The sequence below is a fragment of the Mustelus asterias genome, chromosome 8 (genome assembly GCF_964213995.1).
Source record: "Mustelus asterias chromosome 8, sMusAst1.hap1.1, whole genome shotgun sequence".
NCBI classification, from domain to species: domain Eukaryota; kingdom Metazoa; phylum Chordata; class Chondrichthyes; order Carcharhiniformes; family Triakidae; genus Mustelus; species Mustelus asterias.
Window position 1 is genome coordinate 100,754,581 of NC_135808.1, and position 18,622 is coordinate 100,773,202.

An 18,622-nucleotide genomic window follows, 5' to 3' on the forward strand; every position below is an offset into this window, starting at 1 on the left:
GCCCCTGAAATACAGCTGCTCAGTTGGAACAATCCAATGAATATGAACAGTACCCATCAGAATTCAGCATTGGCACAATGGTAGCATTCTGCTTCTAAGTCAGCCAGTCATGAGTCAAGTTTCATTCCAGGAACTTCACCACATAATCTATGTTAACACTCCGGTGCGATATTCTGTTCCAAAGTCAGAGGAACATGGCCTCCCAGGTGGATCCAAATATTCTTATAACTGGATTCGAAGGCATAACATGGTGTCCTCACCAGTTTCAATCCCTCAATCAACATGACTGAAAGATTAAATGGTCAGGTATCTCATTGCTGCTTGTGCAACCCTGTTATGTGTGCAAATTAACGGTCATGTTTCCCTACATTGCAGCAATTATATCTCTAAAGTACTTCATTGTGTTACAACCAGGGGTAAGCTGGCTCTCCTCTGTTTAACTCCCTTGTTTGGTCACAACAAAAGTTTAAGTTTCTTTTCTGTGAGGATACTTCTTTTCCAAATCAGAATGTATTTAACTATTTAAGCTGAGAACGATAAGGAGTCAATAAAAAAGCTAAGAGAATATATTGTTCAGTGTCCTTTGATTGTTCTTGAGGCATAGATTCTAACGGTAACCAATTTAGGCTGGTTCCTTGGATGCAGTCAGATGTAGAAAATGTTGCAATTACAAAATCTCAGTTTGCTCACAAGTACCAAATTGAGTTGGTTTCTCAAGCCAGGTGACATGCTTATTCTTTAAAGGGAGGGAGAGAGAAGCAGCCCTCAACCTATTTCCTCTGCTGAAGATTTTCTGGATGCTGCCTGTGTCACTTGCAATCTCTTGCTTATGATTTGCAGTCTTGTCTTAAAGTAATTCACCCGCTGTGTATTTCCAAGCAGTTTTGAGTGTTTCTGTCTGTGGCAATCATTGCTTCAATATCCAGTATTTTGCATTTTTAATGTCGCTTCCTTAGACAGTCAGATTTTAATGGGTGCCTGGATTATGGGAAACATCTCTCTCTTCACTCTTTCCTGAGGGTGATCCGTTAAATTCAGATCAGAAAGGTGGGAGGTGAGAAACTATGCAGTTTGCTCTGTCTCAGTTCAAATGGCAAAGGATCCAATCAGTTGAAAAATCATATTTTCAAAATAAAGAGGCATAGCCTCATAACAATTGGCATTGGAGTGCTTTGAAATATCCCACGGTCATAACATGGAAAGTATTCCCACTATGCTGGACAACAGATGGGTAGGGTTAACTGTTAAAAGCTGCAGAGTTTGAGGGTCATGGAGGTCATATGACCTGGGTTAGCTCTGTTGTTTTAAGTGCTTAAGGGAGCGGCTAATGAGAGATAACAGTTCAGGAAAGATGGACACAAACATGGGAGGAAGCACCACATTCCAAAACTTGATCAGGAGGTTGGATATCAGGTTGCAGTTTGCAAGGGCAGGAGGTCAAAGGTTCTTTTAAAAGAGGTACAGTTTCTGAGGAGAACCATTCACAATAAGGTTGAGGAAGACAAGTAAAATGTTCAGTTATTAAATGCAGTTTATTGAATACAACTTGTATTTACATAGCACCTATGTCAGGAATCCCAAGGAACTTCACAGGAGTTTTATAAAAGGAAAGTTTAATATTGAGTCAGTTTTAGGGCAAACACCAAAATATTGGTCTGAGATCTGTAAGCAGTAGAGGAGGAGTAGAGGCAAAGTGGGAATGCCAAAGCTTAGTGCCAAGGCAACTGAAGGTATGGCAAACATTGTGAGCATCCTTGATTGGTGGCACAAAGTTAAAATTAGACAGATCTCAGGGATGTGGGACTGGAGATTAGATAGGTAAAAATTAGAAAACAAGCTTCAGAATTTTAAAATTAAAGGTGCTGCTTAACCAAGCGCAATGTAGTTCAGTGTACACAATTGCAAATGGAACTTGGCATAAATTTAAATGCTACCAGGGCAAAATGAGAGGTCAGCCAGGAGTAGTTGGGAATATTCAAATCTAGAGATCATAAAGGCATGAGTGAGGGTTTCAACCGATGAGTTGAAACATGTGGTGTTGAGTAATGTTAGAGATGGAAATAGGTAGAAAGACATTTCTAGAAGCCCCTATCCAAATCAAACATATTAAGGTTACAATCTAGTTCAGCCTTAAATTTACCAAGGAGGAAGAATCAAAGGAACAGAGTTAGCAGTGGGCTAATAAAAAAAATGGATTTGGTATTCCCAATATTTAATTGGAGGGAATTTCAGCATTTCCAATATGGAATGTCAGATGGCAGAACTATGGTGGTGTGCAGAGCTAGGAAAAACTAATGTGTTCTTAAGTGTTACCAAGCAGCAGCATGCAGATGAGAAACAGCTCTAGGATTGATTTGGGGTGTGGAGGTACTGGTGCAGGGTGAGAAGGGGGGATTCACCAGCCAGGTTTAGTTAAGAATGGAATGAGGCAAGTGCTGTCATTTAGTCAGCTATTTGAGTAGGGTGATATGACCAATGCCAAAGGTTTCAGAAAGACAAAAAAGGTGATTTACCTGATCAGTCACTGAATGTCATGACATTGGCCAGTATAGTGTAGAAATCTGATTGGAGGGATACAAACAAGTTCTGAGGAAGGTGGGCACAGATGAGGGCAACACATTCGTGGATTGGAGGTAGCAGTTTTCTAGAACTGTAATTAAGTTGAATGGCAGTTGGCACAGTAATTTTGACAGGAGATTGAAAATGCGGTGATCTGAAATAATTAAGGTCCAGAAACTGTTTGAAGCCTACCTGGATCACAAGTTCTGCACTTGAATTTGGCTAGGATAAGCAAGATATGTTTCACCTCAGGTATGACAATGAGCCACTAGGGAGCTTTTAGCAAAAATGTTTATTTAAGAATATAGTTATGTATGGAAAGAAAATTAGCAGCAACTTGTATTACAAACAAAAAACCATGTTAAATGTACAACTAAATGTTCCAATCCAACAAGACTTCCCATAGGCAAAAAACCTTTTTCACAGGTTTAACACTTGACTAATGCTCATGTGATAGTGGAATGGAGTTCTTTGGTTGCAACTGCTAGCAGTGTTCTGGATACCCAAAACACCAGGGAGACACTGGTCAAGCCTACTGTTCTTCTCTAGTAAGGCAAGAAGCCTAGCTTTCAGCTAACTAGTAGAATTTCTAAAAACAGCCAGGGAGAGAAACATTTAATTTCAGCTTGATGTGCCTTCTAACTTAACAGCTGCCAGCCAGCAGAAGAAAGTGAAACTTTACATTCACTAGGAAGGAAAAAGACTGTCCAAACATGACCTTCCTCCCAACAATGCAGGGTCATAAAACAGTAACAATAAACTATTAAACCACAGAAGGAGCAAAAGGACTTCTCCAGCCAACCATGAGGAAAAGCTGAAGATCTTACAACTGCAGACATGAATTTAAAAAAATCCAAGGTATACTAACACCACAATGGTGGTGTACTGAAATACTTCAATCAATTGCTGATGTGCAGTAAATGTATCCCCTCCATTGTTCCGACTTCTGATGTACAGCCTAGTTAGCCATGAAATTCCTGATCTACTGTAAAATGACCATAGACTTGCTGACACCCTTCCAAGTGTCTTAACCTTGTGTTGACAATGAATAACCAGCAACAAGCTTTTAAAAGATTGTTTATTTATGCACTCAGTCACAAAGAGTTTGCAAGTTATGAGCAGAAATAATTCAGCTTCATTCTTAAAAGGCACATGGCTGGCCTAAAGAAGATGACACCTTCACTCGTGGCTGGTGAATTTGCCCAAGCCAAGTTGTTTCAGGATTTAAAGGATGGACTTTCTGCAGGTCAAAACACATTTGGAAACCTGGCAATGTTACAACTGAAGTCCTAGAAAGTGTTGCTGTCTCAGAAAGTCACACAACTACCATGTTTAAATATTTGTCACACGTAGGCTTGCATTAACACTGCAATCAAGTTGTGAAAAATATTGCTGTGATCTAGGTGGATTAGCCACATCATGGCTTGTTTGAAGATATTGCAGAGAATCACCAGCATTGTTTGATCTAAATCAGTTTGGGAATTTTTTTAACAATTTGTGAATAGTTAATACCTAGTTCATCTGGGGTGTTGTTTTGTCTGTTAGACAGGTAGGGACACAAGAAATGCAATATTCCTCCAGTCCACTCTTGGAACTGTTAATCAATGACTATGGTGCTGCTTCATGCTGGTTTGGACCTAGACACATCAATTTCTAATTTCCTCCCTCCACAGCTACCTTGATTATAGCTCCTCACATCCAGCACCATTTCACCTACTGTTTGTTCTGATAAATGGTACTTCCAACGTGTCTGCCTAAGCCCCCCCATTTGCGGTTGACAGGGCACCTATTTGAGCCATGCCCCTTTCCCCTCCAGATGGATGAGGCAAGGGTGCCCTTGTCCTCATTTTCTATGCCACTAGTCTCTACATTTAAAGGATTACCCTGCTATCACAACATTGTAAACTCCAGGGACATACCCAACTTCCCATCCCAAAGCACCTTGCCTTGCAATTGCAGGTGCAATACCTGCCCCAGGCCCTACATGCCATCCACTGCTCCCAATGCACTTGCTGCTTGTGTTTTGCAGAACATCTTCATTCAGTCCACAAGCATGACTCCAACCTCCCTAGTGTGCCAGGCACTGCTGGATGCCCACTGGTCCATCCTTGGGCCTGGATGCAATGAAGCCTGGCATGCACATTTGCAAACCTTGGGACTGCATGTTACTTTCAGCTTTAGTTTTCTCCACCTTAAACCCCTTAACATGTAATCTCCTTCCAGTTCTGTCAGTGAGTTTGTCCAGCATTTTGGGTTCTCCTTGTATTGGTGGCAACACCACCCCCACCACAAAACAAGTTATATAGGGTATCAAGTTACTATACCCATGCTAAATGGAGTCTCAAGGAAGTAACAATGAGATTACATACCAATGAGTCAGGATATACAAGTTCCTGGCAACACCCAACTGATTTAGACTGTATAGGTACTCATAGAAGAGCTGGATAGAGGGAAGATACAACAGCCAAGTTTTGCCCCTCCAATTAAGACAGCAAAACAATCAAATTTATACAAAGTCTAGATTCCATTTAATTATTTGCTTCATTATAACAACTAACTACAACTTTAATAAGATTGCTAGTACCTGAAGGCATATACAAAAGTGAATACAGGCTTTATCCTGTACAGACCACCATCATCCTGTATAATAGTTGACAAAAGACAACTACACATTCTCCCTCTAACAACCAGGATAGCTCAAGTGTTTGTACTATTGTCAGTGCAAATTTGCTCTTGAATTTGGATGATTTGATGCAACATTTGTTAAAAACATCTTGTTGCTACTGCTCAATTTTATAGCTTCCATTTACTACAACCCATGAGGGAGTGTTGTATCATATGCATAAAAAGGAGAAAAAAGTTAATCTTTTGCCCAGAGATTAGCACAGAAAGGATGTTGAGTGGCTCGCCTGAAATTCCAGTTCAATTCCAACTTACTTTAAATAGGTGCAAATTAAATATTTACATTGTAAAAAAACAAAACCAAACAACTTCATGTATCAAACAATCATGCATTATATGGCACTGGTTTTCATAAAGAGTTCCATTAGTCTCCCAAACAAGTCATACTAAAATTGAAAATCTTGCTGTTATCACTTCATGTTTTAGTCTTTGCCATCTATCTTGCAGTACAAATACATGGACACTGCCATTGCAGCAAGCTGGAAAAAAAAAGGATTAGTGTGACAGCTCAGATGATTCATGATCAACAAGATACTACTACAGGTCAGCAATTATTAATGGTACTATTTCTTGACTAAACAAAGGGTTGGATATTTTAAATTCCTTTGTCATAAGCAGGCTTACATTAACGTTGTAATGACATTACTGTGAAAATCCCCTAGTCACCACACTGGCACTTGTTTGGATACACCAAGTGAGAACTTAGCATGGCCAATGCACCTCTTTTGCACTGAGGAAACCCATGCAGACATGGGAGAACATGTAAACTATACCAAGCCAGGAATCAAACCTGGGTCCCTGGCACTGCAGCAGCAGTGATAACCACTATGCTGCCCTTAGAATGGAGTTGCCAGAATTCATTTCTAAATATTATTTATTGTAGTGCAAGCTGTGGTGAACCATTGTTGGTTCCCACTAGATAGTGCTGAGCCATGGTCTGGCCAGTACTATGAGTCTGTATATATGTTACTGTTGGGGTTAGGGTTGGGCTGTTCTACCTGTTAATATAGTTGTTATGGTACACCCCAGTCAGCTCCGCCTCCTGGGAGAGGTATAAAGGTCACTGCTCTGCCTGATGACCCTTTAGTCTGGGATCGTGTACTGTATATGGTAGTTCTGTTATTGTTGGCAATAAAAGCCTTTATTTCCCGAGTACATCACACCTCTCGTGTGTTATATTGCGCACCACAAGCCACCCGCAATTTGAAACCAACATTTAGGATAAAGCATCATACCTCCAGTACACAGATTCCTACTGCAACTCCACCAACAATGTTAGCATTCTCTTTCAGAATGTCAAAAAGTTGACGAAAACATCCCTAAAAAAAGATAAAATGGGTATTATAGTAATGCCAAATTGAGACTGGCTATGTGAGCTGTTGAAATGAAACAAACTGTACCTGCACATGGCTGTTAGCTGCAGCAGTCTCATCACAAAAAAGTGTTGAATTGCAACAAAATTCTGGAAAGGTGTGGTTGTGGCTATTGAAGTAATGTGATCCTGTAAAATCTGTGTAGTTGGTAAAGCCACAACACTTCAGCTGTAATGATGAGAAAAGATGAAATGAGGAGAAGAGATGATAAGTGCCAGAGGTACAATTTCTACAGTAAAACTCTAGCTCTATAGAAATACTATTGAGATACAAGTTGCCTCTCCACATCATCCGATCTTTGCCAAAGTTCCAACAATGACAACCAATCTAGAAAGCTCTCAAATTCTAGGTTCAAATGCCTGCAACTCTAAGTGTTCTGACTGATATCCTGGAGGCATCTGCACGTTTTCCACCCCCCCAGCTTTGTTTTCAATCTTCACTGCAAAGTTGAATGAATTTTGAACTCTTCTGGTAGAGATTGTATACAAGTGCTTCATTACAGGTAGTCTTCCTCCTCCCACCACCAGAAACTGCAGCACAGGAGATTGAGCTAGTGCCAGCAGAAACAAACATTCAGAAATCTCTTTCCCCCACTTTATTCAGATACTAAAATTTTCTATTTAGCCACTGGGGTAATGCATTCTGTAATTAAAGTAGAGGAGAGCTCCGGTTACATTTGGAGCAACTATAGATCCACTTGTAGACAATAGGAAGAGTAGGTCATCGAGTCACTCAAGCCTGTTGCCCATTCAACTGAAAAGAGCACTTGGCTAGTGACACAGTAGGGCCAAGTCATAAGAATAATTACCTCACTCATAGTAGTATTCCAGATGCCAGTCACATCCTTGTTTTTCCCATAGTCATTCTGCAGTACTGGAGTAACCCATGCTCGAAGAAGACTTTCAGCCTAAAAAAAGCAATGTGAAGCCTTAATTTAGAAATGGCTGTCATACTCAACTAATAGAATAGATCAACTGAAATTCAGTAATTTTGTATTGAGTGCAGAATCTGAGCCCTCATTTGGAAAACTCATCTAACAGAAATCAAAATGTTTTGCCCTCAAGTCCAACAGGAGTCAAGGATGGGGATGGAAACAAAATTAAACTGAAACCACCTTCAACAAGATTCACATTGTGGAAGTATTAATGAGCATTTAGAAACAGTTAAATGCTGGGAAACAACTTGGACATGTGCCATTTATGTCCCACTTGAGTAGAAATTTATTAGTGACTACATCTCCAGAAAATAGTTAGCTATGTAACAATGTAGGTGAACTGGTAAAATTTACATGCAAGTATCCTACATAGCATTTGATAAAATGTTTATACTTACAAAGGAGGAATACACTAAAGCAACAACTGCTGCAGCAATCTCAGCAATGAAGATGACCAGAACAATGATAAAGAACTAGAAAAAAGAATGTATGTTGTCAGTATGGTTCAAACAATCATCCAGGTCCTGTTTTTGAAAACTAGCCTCTTACACAAGGTCTTTTGACTAAATATCTGCATCTTAGTGTTCAGTTGATCAGCTGAATCAAGTTAATCATGTCACTCCTTTTAGGTACATTGAAGCTATTCAGTTGAGCCCAATCTGTACCCCTGTTCAATCCATATCCCTTAACCCAACAATATTCTTGAAGTCGAAATGGACTCATCCAGATTAAAATCAATCCCTCAACATTCAGAAGGGAAAATGCTAATTTTTCCTCCTATATTCAATTAGCTTTTAGCAATCTATTTACTAGAACATTCTCTACCCAGTGAGAAGAGTGTTTTGTACATACCAACATTAGCAGACTCTTGCTTTCCTTCTGTGCTCCACAACATCCCAAAAATCCAAGGATGACTAACACAGCACCAATTGCTATGCAGAAATAACCAATATTGACAAATTGCATTGCTTGAGATGAGACCGAGCCAATGACTTTCACAAAAGAGCTTCCGTCCACACTGACCCATATTCCAACACCCAGAAGTACTCCTCCAGAAAGCTGAAAAGCAAATAGGACATAAACCAGTCTGTCATTAACACAAGCAAGAGTTAAAATTAAGCTTATACAGCAGAGATAATAGAACCAGAGTGATTGGGTTACAACATAGAAGATAAGACCAGGAGACAATTTGGCCCTTCATCATGATCATCCAACTCAATAGCCAAATCCTGCCTTTGCCCCATAACCTTTGATCCCATTTGCCCCAAGTGCTACATCTAGCTACCTCTTGAATACATTCAATGTTTTGGCATCAACTACTTCCTGTGGTAATGAATTCCACAGGCTCACCACTGCATGAAGAAATGTCTCCTCACCTTCATCCTAAATGGTCTACTCTGAATCCTCAGACTGTAACCCCTGGTTCTGGACACACCCACCATCAGGAACATGCCCCCACATCTACCCTTTCCAGTCCTGTTAGAGTTTCACAGGTCAGCAGTCAACAGGCTGTATCATAGAAACCCTACAGTGCAGAAAGAGGCCATTTGGCCCATCAAGTCTGCACTGACCACAATCCCACCCAGGTTGTACCTCCATATTTATCCCTCTAACCTACACAATTCAGGACACAAGGGGGCAATTTTTAGCATGGCCAATCAACCTAACCCACACATCTTTGGACTGTGGGAGGAAACTGGAGCACACCCATGCAGACATGAGGAGAATGTGCAAACTCCACAGACAGTGACCCAAGCCGGGAATCAAATCCAGGTCCTTGGAGCTGTGAAGCAGCAGTGCTAACCATGCTGCCCTCATCTCAGGTTGTGGAAATTGGCAGGGGAGTAGGACTAGCTGCCTTTAATCAAGTGTTCAGTTCCTAACTAGACAGTCCAGAGACCTGATTTGAAGGGGGAGCCACCTTAGTTTCAGCAATCCCCCCCCTCCCCCCATGTACTAGGGTAGGCAAATTCAATCAGAGTTCAGGAGAAATAAAATGGCTTAAAAAAGACAACCCATATATCCAAATGTTTAATTGCTCAAGTGAAAATATTCCAGAATCTGAGGGATATGGTTAACAGGGAAGGTGTTTGACAAAGCTATCAAGAATGAAACTGCCAACCAACAGGGTAGATAAAAGGGAACCACCACTGTATTTTCAACGGCATTTGATAAGGTACCAGCCACAACTTGTGACAAGATTAGGGCAATGCATTAGCTTTAGTTGAAGGTAGATTATCCTTCCTATTAGGTCCACTAAACAGGCCATTCTAGTTAGATTGTCACTAGCAAAGTGCCTCAAGGATCAGCCCAGGGCCACCCCTTGGACAGCAATAAAAGTGTTCCTTGTGCACAATTCAAAGCAGCTAGAAGTGATTAGGAAAGTAATGAAATACAGAAAGTCTTGCTACAGTCAGTGCTTTGGCAAGATGATGGCTCAACTAGCCTGTTGTTTTGGTCTCAGTGAAGAATGAATTATAGTCTTGGACTATTTGCCAGGTGTGTCCAAGACAAGGGTCCCAAGTTTCAGGATACGAGAGTCAGACATTAGGAAGATGGAGAAACTAACCTGGAGGATTGAAAATCTTTGGAATTAATTACTACAGTGTAGTGTGGATGCCTAGGCTTGTTCAAGACAAAGAAATATTGATTGTGTAGATGACTAAGGCTTTTGGATTTAACTAAAGATTGTCAGGGAACAGGATAGTGAGCTAGCTACAAATAGGAGAGCAACTTCAGGCTGGCAATATGGGTATCGGTGTTAAAATATCAGTACAGGGGTTAATAGTGTACATAATGAACACCAAGTTCAGATGGCATGGAAGTCATAATACATTTAACAATATGCATAGTGGTGTTTTAGAAGGAATCATGGGAAAGTAGAACATAGAAAATAGGTGCAGTAGGCCATTTGGTCTATTGAGCCAACACCATTCAATATCATGCACTCTGTATCCCACTTCTGCTTTCTCTCCATACCCCTTGATCCCTTTAGTCACAAGGACCAGGTCCAGCTCCCTTGAACATATTTAATGAACTGGCCCCAGCTTTGTGGTAGAGAATTCCACAGGTTCACAACTGAAGACATTCTTCCTCACCTCAGTCCTGAATGACTTACTATGTATTCTTAGATTGTGACCCCTAGTTCTGGGCTTCCAACATCTGGAACACTCACATCCAGCCCCATCGGGGTTTTATTTCTACAAGATCCCCTCAATTCCAGTGAGTACAAACCCAATCAATCCAGTCTCATGTCAGTCCTGCCATTCTGGGAATCAGTCTGATGAAACTTTACTGGACTCCCTCTGTAGCAAGAAGGTCCTTTCTCAGGCTAGGAGATCAAAACTGCAAACAATACTCAAGGTGTTTTTTTTATTCATTCATGGATGTGTTGCTGGTTGGCCAGCATTTATTGCCCACTCCTAGTTGCTCTTGGGGACAGTTCAGAGTCAAACCATATTGCTGTGGCTCTGGACTCATGTAGGCTAGACAAGGATGGCAGATTTGCTTCCTTAAACAGGACATTAGTGAACTAGGTGGGTTTTTCTGACAATGGTTTCATGGTCATCAGTAGATTCTTCGTTGAATCCAAATGTGTGACCTCACCAAGGTCCTGCAAGACACCCTCACTTCTTTACTCAAATCCTCTTAGAAAAGAAACTGGAGTACTTCCTTTTATAGAGAGTTACTTTGAAAACCAGTGGTTGTTCTGTTTTCCTTTAAAAGGGCTTAATCTTAAAATTCCAAAAAGTTCAAAATAGAAATATTTAAATAAATTCAGGAGAAAACTTTTACTCCAACATTTGAAGTAACCAACAGGGAACTAGACAAGCACAAAACAATGAGAATATGCTCCAGCTGGAGTAGGAGAAAAGCATGCCAGGCTATGTTAATGCTCTGTATCCAAAGTAAAGTGTTAAAGTTACACATGCCAAATTATACAAGGCTTAACATTTACAACTTTAAGAATGCTTAATGGTTGAAGGCAGTATTCAAGACCAAGTTAACATTTGCTACTGTACAGTATACTTACAAAGATAAGGAGATTGAATAGGATCATCATAACTTTCACAAACGTAAAGCAACCCATTTTTACTTGGCAAGTGGAGACCTGCAATGACAGCACAAATTTTAAAAGCCTTGTTCGCCATCAAGTATACCAGCTGCATTTCAAATCCATTGTTCAGTACTCAAAGATAAGGCTTGCCTTCTATTGTAGTATCCAGTGATTAAATTCTACCATTTACAGAATAGGCTGCACAGCAGTTAGCATTGCTGCCTCAGCACCCAGGCTCAGTTTTGGCCTCAGGTCAATGTCTGAGAAGTTTGCACTCTGGTTTCCTCCCACAGTATGAAGATGTGCTGGTTAGGCTGATTGACTATGCTAAATTGACCCTAGTGTCAAGGGGCATGGGGTTACAGGGGTAGGGCCTGGGTGGAATTGTGGTCAGTACAAACTTGATGGGCCGAATGGCCTCTTGTACTGTAGAGATTCTATGTGTTCAAGAGCTTTCAGAGATCTGACCTACACCTCCCAATTTAATTTCTCATACTGGAGTGGAATCAAATGCCTTTCAGATTTGATGAGGGATATGCGAGGAGACTGCAGTCAAGTGAGGAAAGTATTCCCTCTTGAATTGTTGCAGATAGTGCATATGCCCTCTTTTTAGGTCAAACCAAAAAAACAAACTCAGATTAAGTCAGGACAAAGTAAAAGGGGCAGCTCCCCAAAAAGGAGGGGGAACAGCCTGAACAGAAATCAAAGTACAAAGGAAACTTAAAAACATCAAATTAAAATGTGATTATTAGGGTTGATAACGCACCCCAACCCCTGCATTGCCCAGCAGGCACAGAAGGCGTCAACCGCACCCATGGACACCGCATGCTCCCTCTCCAGGGACACCCGGCCAAGCTGGAGTTACTTTCCATTGAGCCTTTGACCTGCTCTTAAAGGCTAGCCCAGTTTCTGGTCAATGGTAACCCAGGATGTTGATAGAGGGGGGGGGGGGGGGGGGGGTGGTTCAGTGAAGGGGTCAAGGAGAAATGGTTGGATTCTCAGATGGTCCTGGCATATGTGGATGTGGTTGAGATCATCCAACCCAAGTGAAACATTGTCAAGGATATGGACTGCTTTGCTTTCAGAATCTGAGAAATTGTGAATGGAACATCCACACCTGTTTGACCATTGTGGAGGGCAGGTTGAACCTAAACAACTTCTGTAGGGAGAGTTTGAAAATGAGACCAAGCAGCAAGCCGCACTCAGAACCCAGATGGGCCACAAATTGCCCATCTTTCCCACACCATTGATTTGTTTTCCTCAGGCTCCTTGATGCCACTGACAACATTAACCTACCCTCATTCTAAAGGGAAAGCTAGCCCTCAAATGTTGATAATTCAATCTACAACTGAAGGTAGGTATCATAATCCCAAGGTATCAAAGGGGAAAACAGGCAAGATTCACTGCTTTCAGCTAATTGTCAGTTAGACCAATACTAGAAGCTGGAAATTCGTTCCTCAATATTGCTATCATATACTTCCAAGATCTCAGAAAGGAAGTTTCTGCAAGTTAGAGTTATTTTAGATAAGGTTCTGGATGCTACTTTTGAAAGTTTATCCTAGTTGGATTACATTTGAACGGCTGAAGTTTTATGTACATCAAGTACTACATATGCAAGTCGCTATTAGAGGAGTCTCCGCCAATAGTCAACGAGCTTGCCGCGCACCGAGATGCTGCAGTACATACTGTACTGTGGTTATGGAGTTCAGTGGCAGTGCGCGCTGTTTTATCCCGGAACTCCCAGCTTTAATAGTGGAACACAGCAAAACCGTGTCCTTGGGATCACCACAGAATCGGAGGAAGTTTAGGCTACAGTAACATTCAACACATCTGCGACACTTGAACCGCGTTGTGTTCAACTTCCCAAGTGGAAGTGTTTGGCAAACTTTAAAAACAAAATACTTCCGTATTTGCAAATTCCAAGAACTGTTAATAAAATGCAAATGAATTGCAACAAAGCAGCACGCTGCGCAAAAGAGGCACCACTTTAAAATCAGAGAGTTCTCTCTCGAGATCAAGGAACGTATCAATTGCTTTCTCACCCCCCTACAGAGACTGGAACAATTGCAGTGGTGAGCCCACGCTCAACAACGCTAACCAAATCAACAGCTCACCATAGATTACAGCTCCCTTGCTAGTAAGAAATATTACTATCTAGTTAAAAAGCTTCCAACCGGAGGGAAGTTTTTGTTCGAAAGCATCATTTGATCAAAGTTAAATCTGCATTTAACAAATGACTTTGCCACTTTGCATCACCATGACGTGTTTATCACAAGGTTTCAAAGGCGTAGTTTAATTTTACACAAGGATTTTATATTAAGTGTAAAATCCCCCATTTTAAAATATACAAAATTTATCGTTAGTCTAAACACGCGCGGTCAGATTCTCAAATCGAAATGTTAAAAGTTACAACGTTTTAGATTTCAGTTATGAGAAAGTAAAAACGAACTTTTCAAAAAAAATACAAGCTTAACAAGGAACATATACCTTTCAGTCCAGGTACGGTTTAAGTAGATGTTGTGCAACTCACTATGTCCAACAAGTGCTCTGTCCAAGGACAACACATACCGAGTAGTCACCAGGTAAGCTATTTAAAGGAAATGTTTTAATTGACATAATTTCTAACCAATTGTTCTCGGCAGTGGGTTGGGCCTTCTTGATAATATAGCTTCTATTTACATACCAGACCAGGTACTCACGCCCTCTTGTGAATAGGTGGGCGTAAAAGCGATTAACTAAAACTTCACATACTGACGTCGCATCGTATCTTTCGAATGACTCATGGAAAATGTTCAAATATAGAATCAAGTCGTCATAAGGGGCTTTCTATATTTATTGGTTTATCATAATGGACCTAATAATTGGTTCCAAGGTCCAAAATTCTTCACAGCAATATCGAAATTTTCCTTACTGAAGCCGGAGCCATAAGTTACAGAACCTTTCTTTCCTTTCCTGTAGAAAAATATACAGTCCAAAAGCGATTTACATAGATAACCACTACCGAGTAAAAACAGAACATTCCCCAGAATTTCTTCCTTACATCAGGCCTCAAAGGGTAGTTATCTTCCTTAACATGGTGCTTCCAGGGTCCTAATAGATCGGCAATCTTCATGATCATCGTATTCACCACGTCCCACAGTAACTGTTCAATTGTGTTTGTTAGTACTGATTCATGGAGCCCACAATCCTCTTTATAAAAATGTGTTAATTGACATATTATCTCTTTCAGCTGGGCGTCTGGTCACAACTTCGGGGGCAGGGGAATATTCCTTATATGGCCACAAAGTTAATGAACATGTGTACACCAATGATGGACATCATTTGGATGCTTGTCTTATTGTCCCATTATCCTTCTTAAAAGATACCAGAGATTTTGGCTCCCATTGGATCACTCTAAGCACAAATTTCTCTTTATATCAAAATGTGTTTGCTGGCATCATCCTGAACTTTCTTTTAACTAGTTTGTACCTATAATCCCCTTTTATATGCCTAGTGTTTATCTGGAAGTAATGCCCAAGATTAAGCTTTCCATAAATCATTTTCATAAAAGTCACACATTTTTCAATCTTCTCTGGTAATTTGAAGTTCTCTACTGATCAGCTTTGTTGGCACACAGCACCCAGTTTCTCTTGGACCACGAGCTAAAAGCAGCATTGATGGTATGCCTAAACATAGCATTATATAATTGCAATATGATGGCCTTGGACTGATGAGGGTGGACATTTCCCAAGCCTTTCCATTGGGAGTATTCATTACAGTGCCACACGACAGACTAGTGAGAAAAGTTATAGCTCATGGAATAAAAGGGACAGTAACAACGTGGATACAAAATTGGCTGGATATTAGGAAGCAGAGAGTAAAAGTCGGGCTGGAGGAAGGTTTGTAGTGGTGTTTCCCAGGGTCGGTATTGGGATCTTTGTTTTTCCTGACATATTAATGATCCAGATCTTGGTGGTGCAGGAGACAATTTCAAAGTTTGTGGATGATACAAACCATGGAAGTATTATAAACTGAAGAAAACAGTGTAGAACTTCAAAAGGACATAGACAAGTTGATGGAGTGGGATGATTGGTGGCAGATGAAGTTCAATGCGGAGAAGTGTGAAATGATGCATTTTGACAGGAACAACATGGAGAGACAATATAAAATAAGGGGTAGAATTCTTAAGGCGGGTGGGGGGGGGGGATACGGGCAGGGGCAGAGGGACCTGGGTGTATATATGCATTGATCATTGAAGGTGGCAGAACAGGTAGAGGGAGTAGTTAGTAAAGCAAATAGTACGCTGGGTTTTATTAATAGGGGCATAGAGTACAAGAGAAAGGAAGTTATGCTGAATCTATACAAAACATTAGTTAGACCTCAGCTGGAATATTGTGTACAGTTCAAAGCACCACACAATAGAAAGGATGTGAATACATTGGAATGAGTAGAGAAGAGGTTTACAAGAATGGTTCCGGGGCTGAGAAACTTCAATGATGTGGAGAGGTTGCGACTGTTCTCCTTGGAGAGTGGAAGGCTAAGAAAAGATCATAAGGGGGCTGAACAGGGTGAAACTATTCCCCCTCATAATAGGATCAAGAACCAGAGGGCACAGTTGTAAGGTGATCTGCAAATGTGATGTAAGAAAAACCCTTTTCACACGTAAGTGGTTCTGGTCTGAAATGCTCTGGTTGGAAGTGTGGTAGAGGCAAGTTCAAATGAGACATTCATGAAGACTTTAGATGATTATTTGAATCAAAGCAATGTGCAGGGGTATGGGGAAAAGTTTGGAGAATGGCGCTAATTCATGGTACTTGTTTGGAGAGCTGGTGCAGACATGGTGGGCCAAATGGTCTTCTTCTGTGCATAACAATTCTGTGATTCTGGCCTGAATTTTACATTTGGGGTGTTTCTGAAGTTGACACAGGTGGGAATGTATGTGAAACCTGCTCCCACCCGAGATTGCATTGCTAAAGCAATATTACACTGACTGGCCAATTTATTACACTGATTGGCCAATTAACAGCCATCCAGCATGAAATGCGCTCTGAGAAAGGCTAAGTGCTACTCGGGAGGGCAGGAGAAAGGGGGAGGCCAAGCAAAGGCAGCGTGTGGAGCTGGTGTTTCTCACATGCCCTTTCAGGAGGACAGCTATTGTGGAGTTGTCTGAGGGAGCAACTGACCTATAAAAAAGAAAGACCATTGGAAAATCTATGCCACCAGTGCCTAGGCAGCACAATCATACACAGATCTCAGCCTCCAGACACATTTGTTAATTTTATTTCAGCCCTGACCTTTCATCCCATCCTGGATCAAGGTTGCAGCTTAAATGTAAAGGCCCCGCTTTGCCAATTGGCCCACTCACCAACAGTAAAGGCAAGCAGGACGGGTAAAATCCCAGTCAAATGCTGTTTAATTAATTCAAATTGGTTTCTTGATTGTCGGTGGGCGTGTTTCCGACTTGCACCCATTGACCAAAATATCTCGCAAGGGCGTGATGATGTCAGAACACATGGTCAACATTTACTCACATAATTTTACACGCAATTTGACACAACAACTAGGAGCAGGAGCAGGCAATTCACCCCCTCGAGCCTGCTCTGCCATTCAATACGATCGTGGCTGACCTCATCTTGGTCTCATCTCCACCTTCCTGCCTGCTCCACATAACCTCCATCCCTCTACTAATTAAAACCTATTTATCTCCTCCGTAAATTTGTTTAGTAACCCAATGTCCACTGCACTCCCCACTTGCCTGGATGGATGCAGCTCCACCAATACTCAAGAAGTTTGACACCATCCAGGACAAAGCAGCCCACTTGATTAGCACCACATTTACAAACATTCAATCCCTCCACCACTGACGCTCAGTAGCAGCAGTGTGTACTATCTACAAGATGCACTGCAGTTCGCCAAAGATCCTTAGATAGCACCTTACAAACTCACAACCTCTTCCACCTAGAAGGACAAGGGCAGCAGATAAATGGGAACACCACCACCTGTAAGTTCCCCTCCAAGCCACTCACCATCCTGACTTGGAAATATATCGCCGTTCCTTCGCAGTCGCTGGGTCAAAATCCTGGAATTCTCTCCCTAACTGCATTGTGGGTCAACCCACAGAACATGGACAGCAGCGATTCAAGAAGGCAGCTCACCATCACCTTTTCAAGGGCAACTAGGGATGGACAATAAATGCTGGCCAGCTAGTGATGCCCATGTCCCACGAATGAATAAAAAAAACTACATGATAAATAATTCCACAGATTCACGACACTTTGAGTGAAGTAATTCCTCCTCATTTTTATTTGAAATCTGCCACCCCTTAGCCTAAAGCTATGGCCTCTCATTCTAGAATGTCCAACGAGGGGAAACATCCTCTCTACGTCTGCCCTGTCAATCCCCTTTAGCATCTTAAATACCTCAATTAGATCTCTTCTCATTCTTTTAAACTCCAGTGAGTTTAGGCCTAAACTGCCTGCTCTCACTTCACGAGACAAGTCTTTCATCTCTGGAATCCAGCCCAGTGGGACCTCTTGTCTTTTCATTGACTTTGCATGATGCATCTCTCTAGTAGATTTTGACTATAGTTTTGCTCAGCACTCAGGAACATTGACTCCATCTAGTGTCCATCCCTGGAGATTTCTTTGCTTACTAGGCCTGGCCTATACATGACTCCAGTCCCACGATAATATGGTGGATTCTTAGATAAAATCAAAACACTGCAGATGCTGGAATCTGAAACAAAAACAGGAAATGCTGGGAAATCTCAGCAGGTCTGACAGCATCTGTGGAGAGAGATCAGAGCTAATGTTTCGAGTCTGGATGACTCTTCATCAGAGTTAGTTGACTCTTATCTGCCCTCTGAAGTGGTCTAACAAACCCTTCAGTTGTAACGAATAGTTAACAGCAGTTCCGTTCAGTTCAGTCCACCATCACCTTCTCAGGAAAACAAATGGCAGATATTAAATGCCTACCTTTCCACTAAAATCCATATCCTAACAATTAATTTTAAGGAGAGTCCACTATGATTATCATTTG

The 18,622-nt window shown here is 41.3% G+C and overlaps 1 protein-coding gene across 1 annotated transcript; it reads right to left on the reverse strand.

The window, feature by feature from the left end:
- Nucleotides 1-3,703: 3,703 nt before the first annotated feature.
- tspan1 (tetraspanin 1) lies at nt 3,704-14,318 on the reverse strand. The gene is made up of 8 exons (XM_078218603.1): nt 14,093-14,318; nt 11,582-11,659; nt 8,401-8,607; nt 7,947-8,021; nt 7,423-7,521; nt 6,642-6,782; nt 6,477-6,560; nt 3,704-5,720 (listed from the first exon to the last, which is right to left on the reverse strand). Exons 2-8 carry the CDS (start codon nt 11,636-11,638, stop codon nt 5,664-5,666), a joined length of 720 nt encoding a protein of 239 aa, XP_078074729.1. The 5' UTR covers nt 11,639-11,659; nt 14,093-14,318; the 3' UTR covers nt 3,704-5,663.
- Between the last annotated feature and the right edge of the window lie 4,304 nt (nt 14,319-18,622).

Coding starts and splice junctions, on each gene's coding strand:
- tspan1 (XM_078218603.1), bottom strand. CDS start 11,638: ATGGGTTGCTTTACGTTTGTGAAAGTTATGATGATCCTATTCAATCTC. Junction 6,783..7,422: donor GGAATACTACTATGAGTGAG/GTAATTATTCTT, acceptor TCATCATTACAG/CTGAAGTGTTGTGGCTTTAC. Junction 5,721..6,476: donor TAGGAATCTGTGTACTGGAG/GTATGATGCTTT, acceptor TTTTTTTTCCAG/CTTGCTGCAATGGCAGTGTC.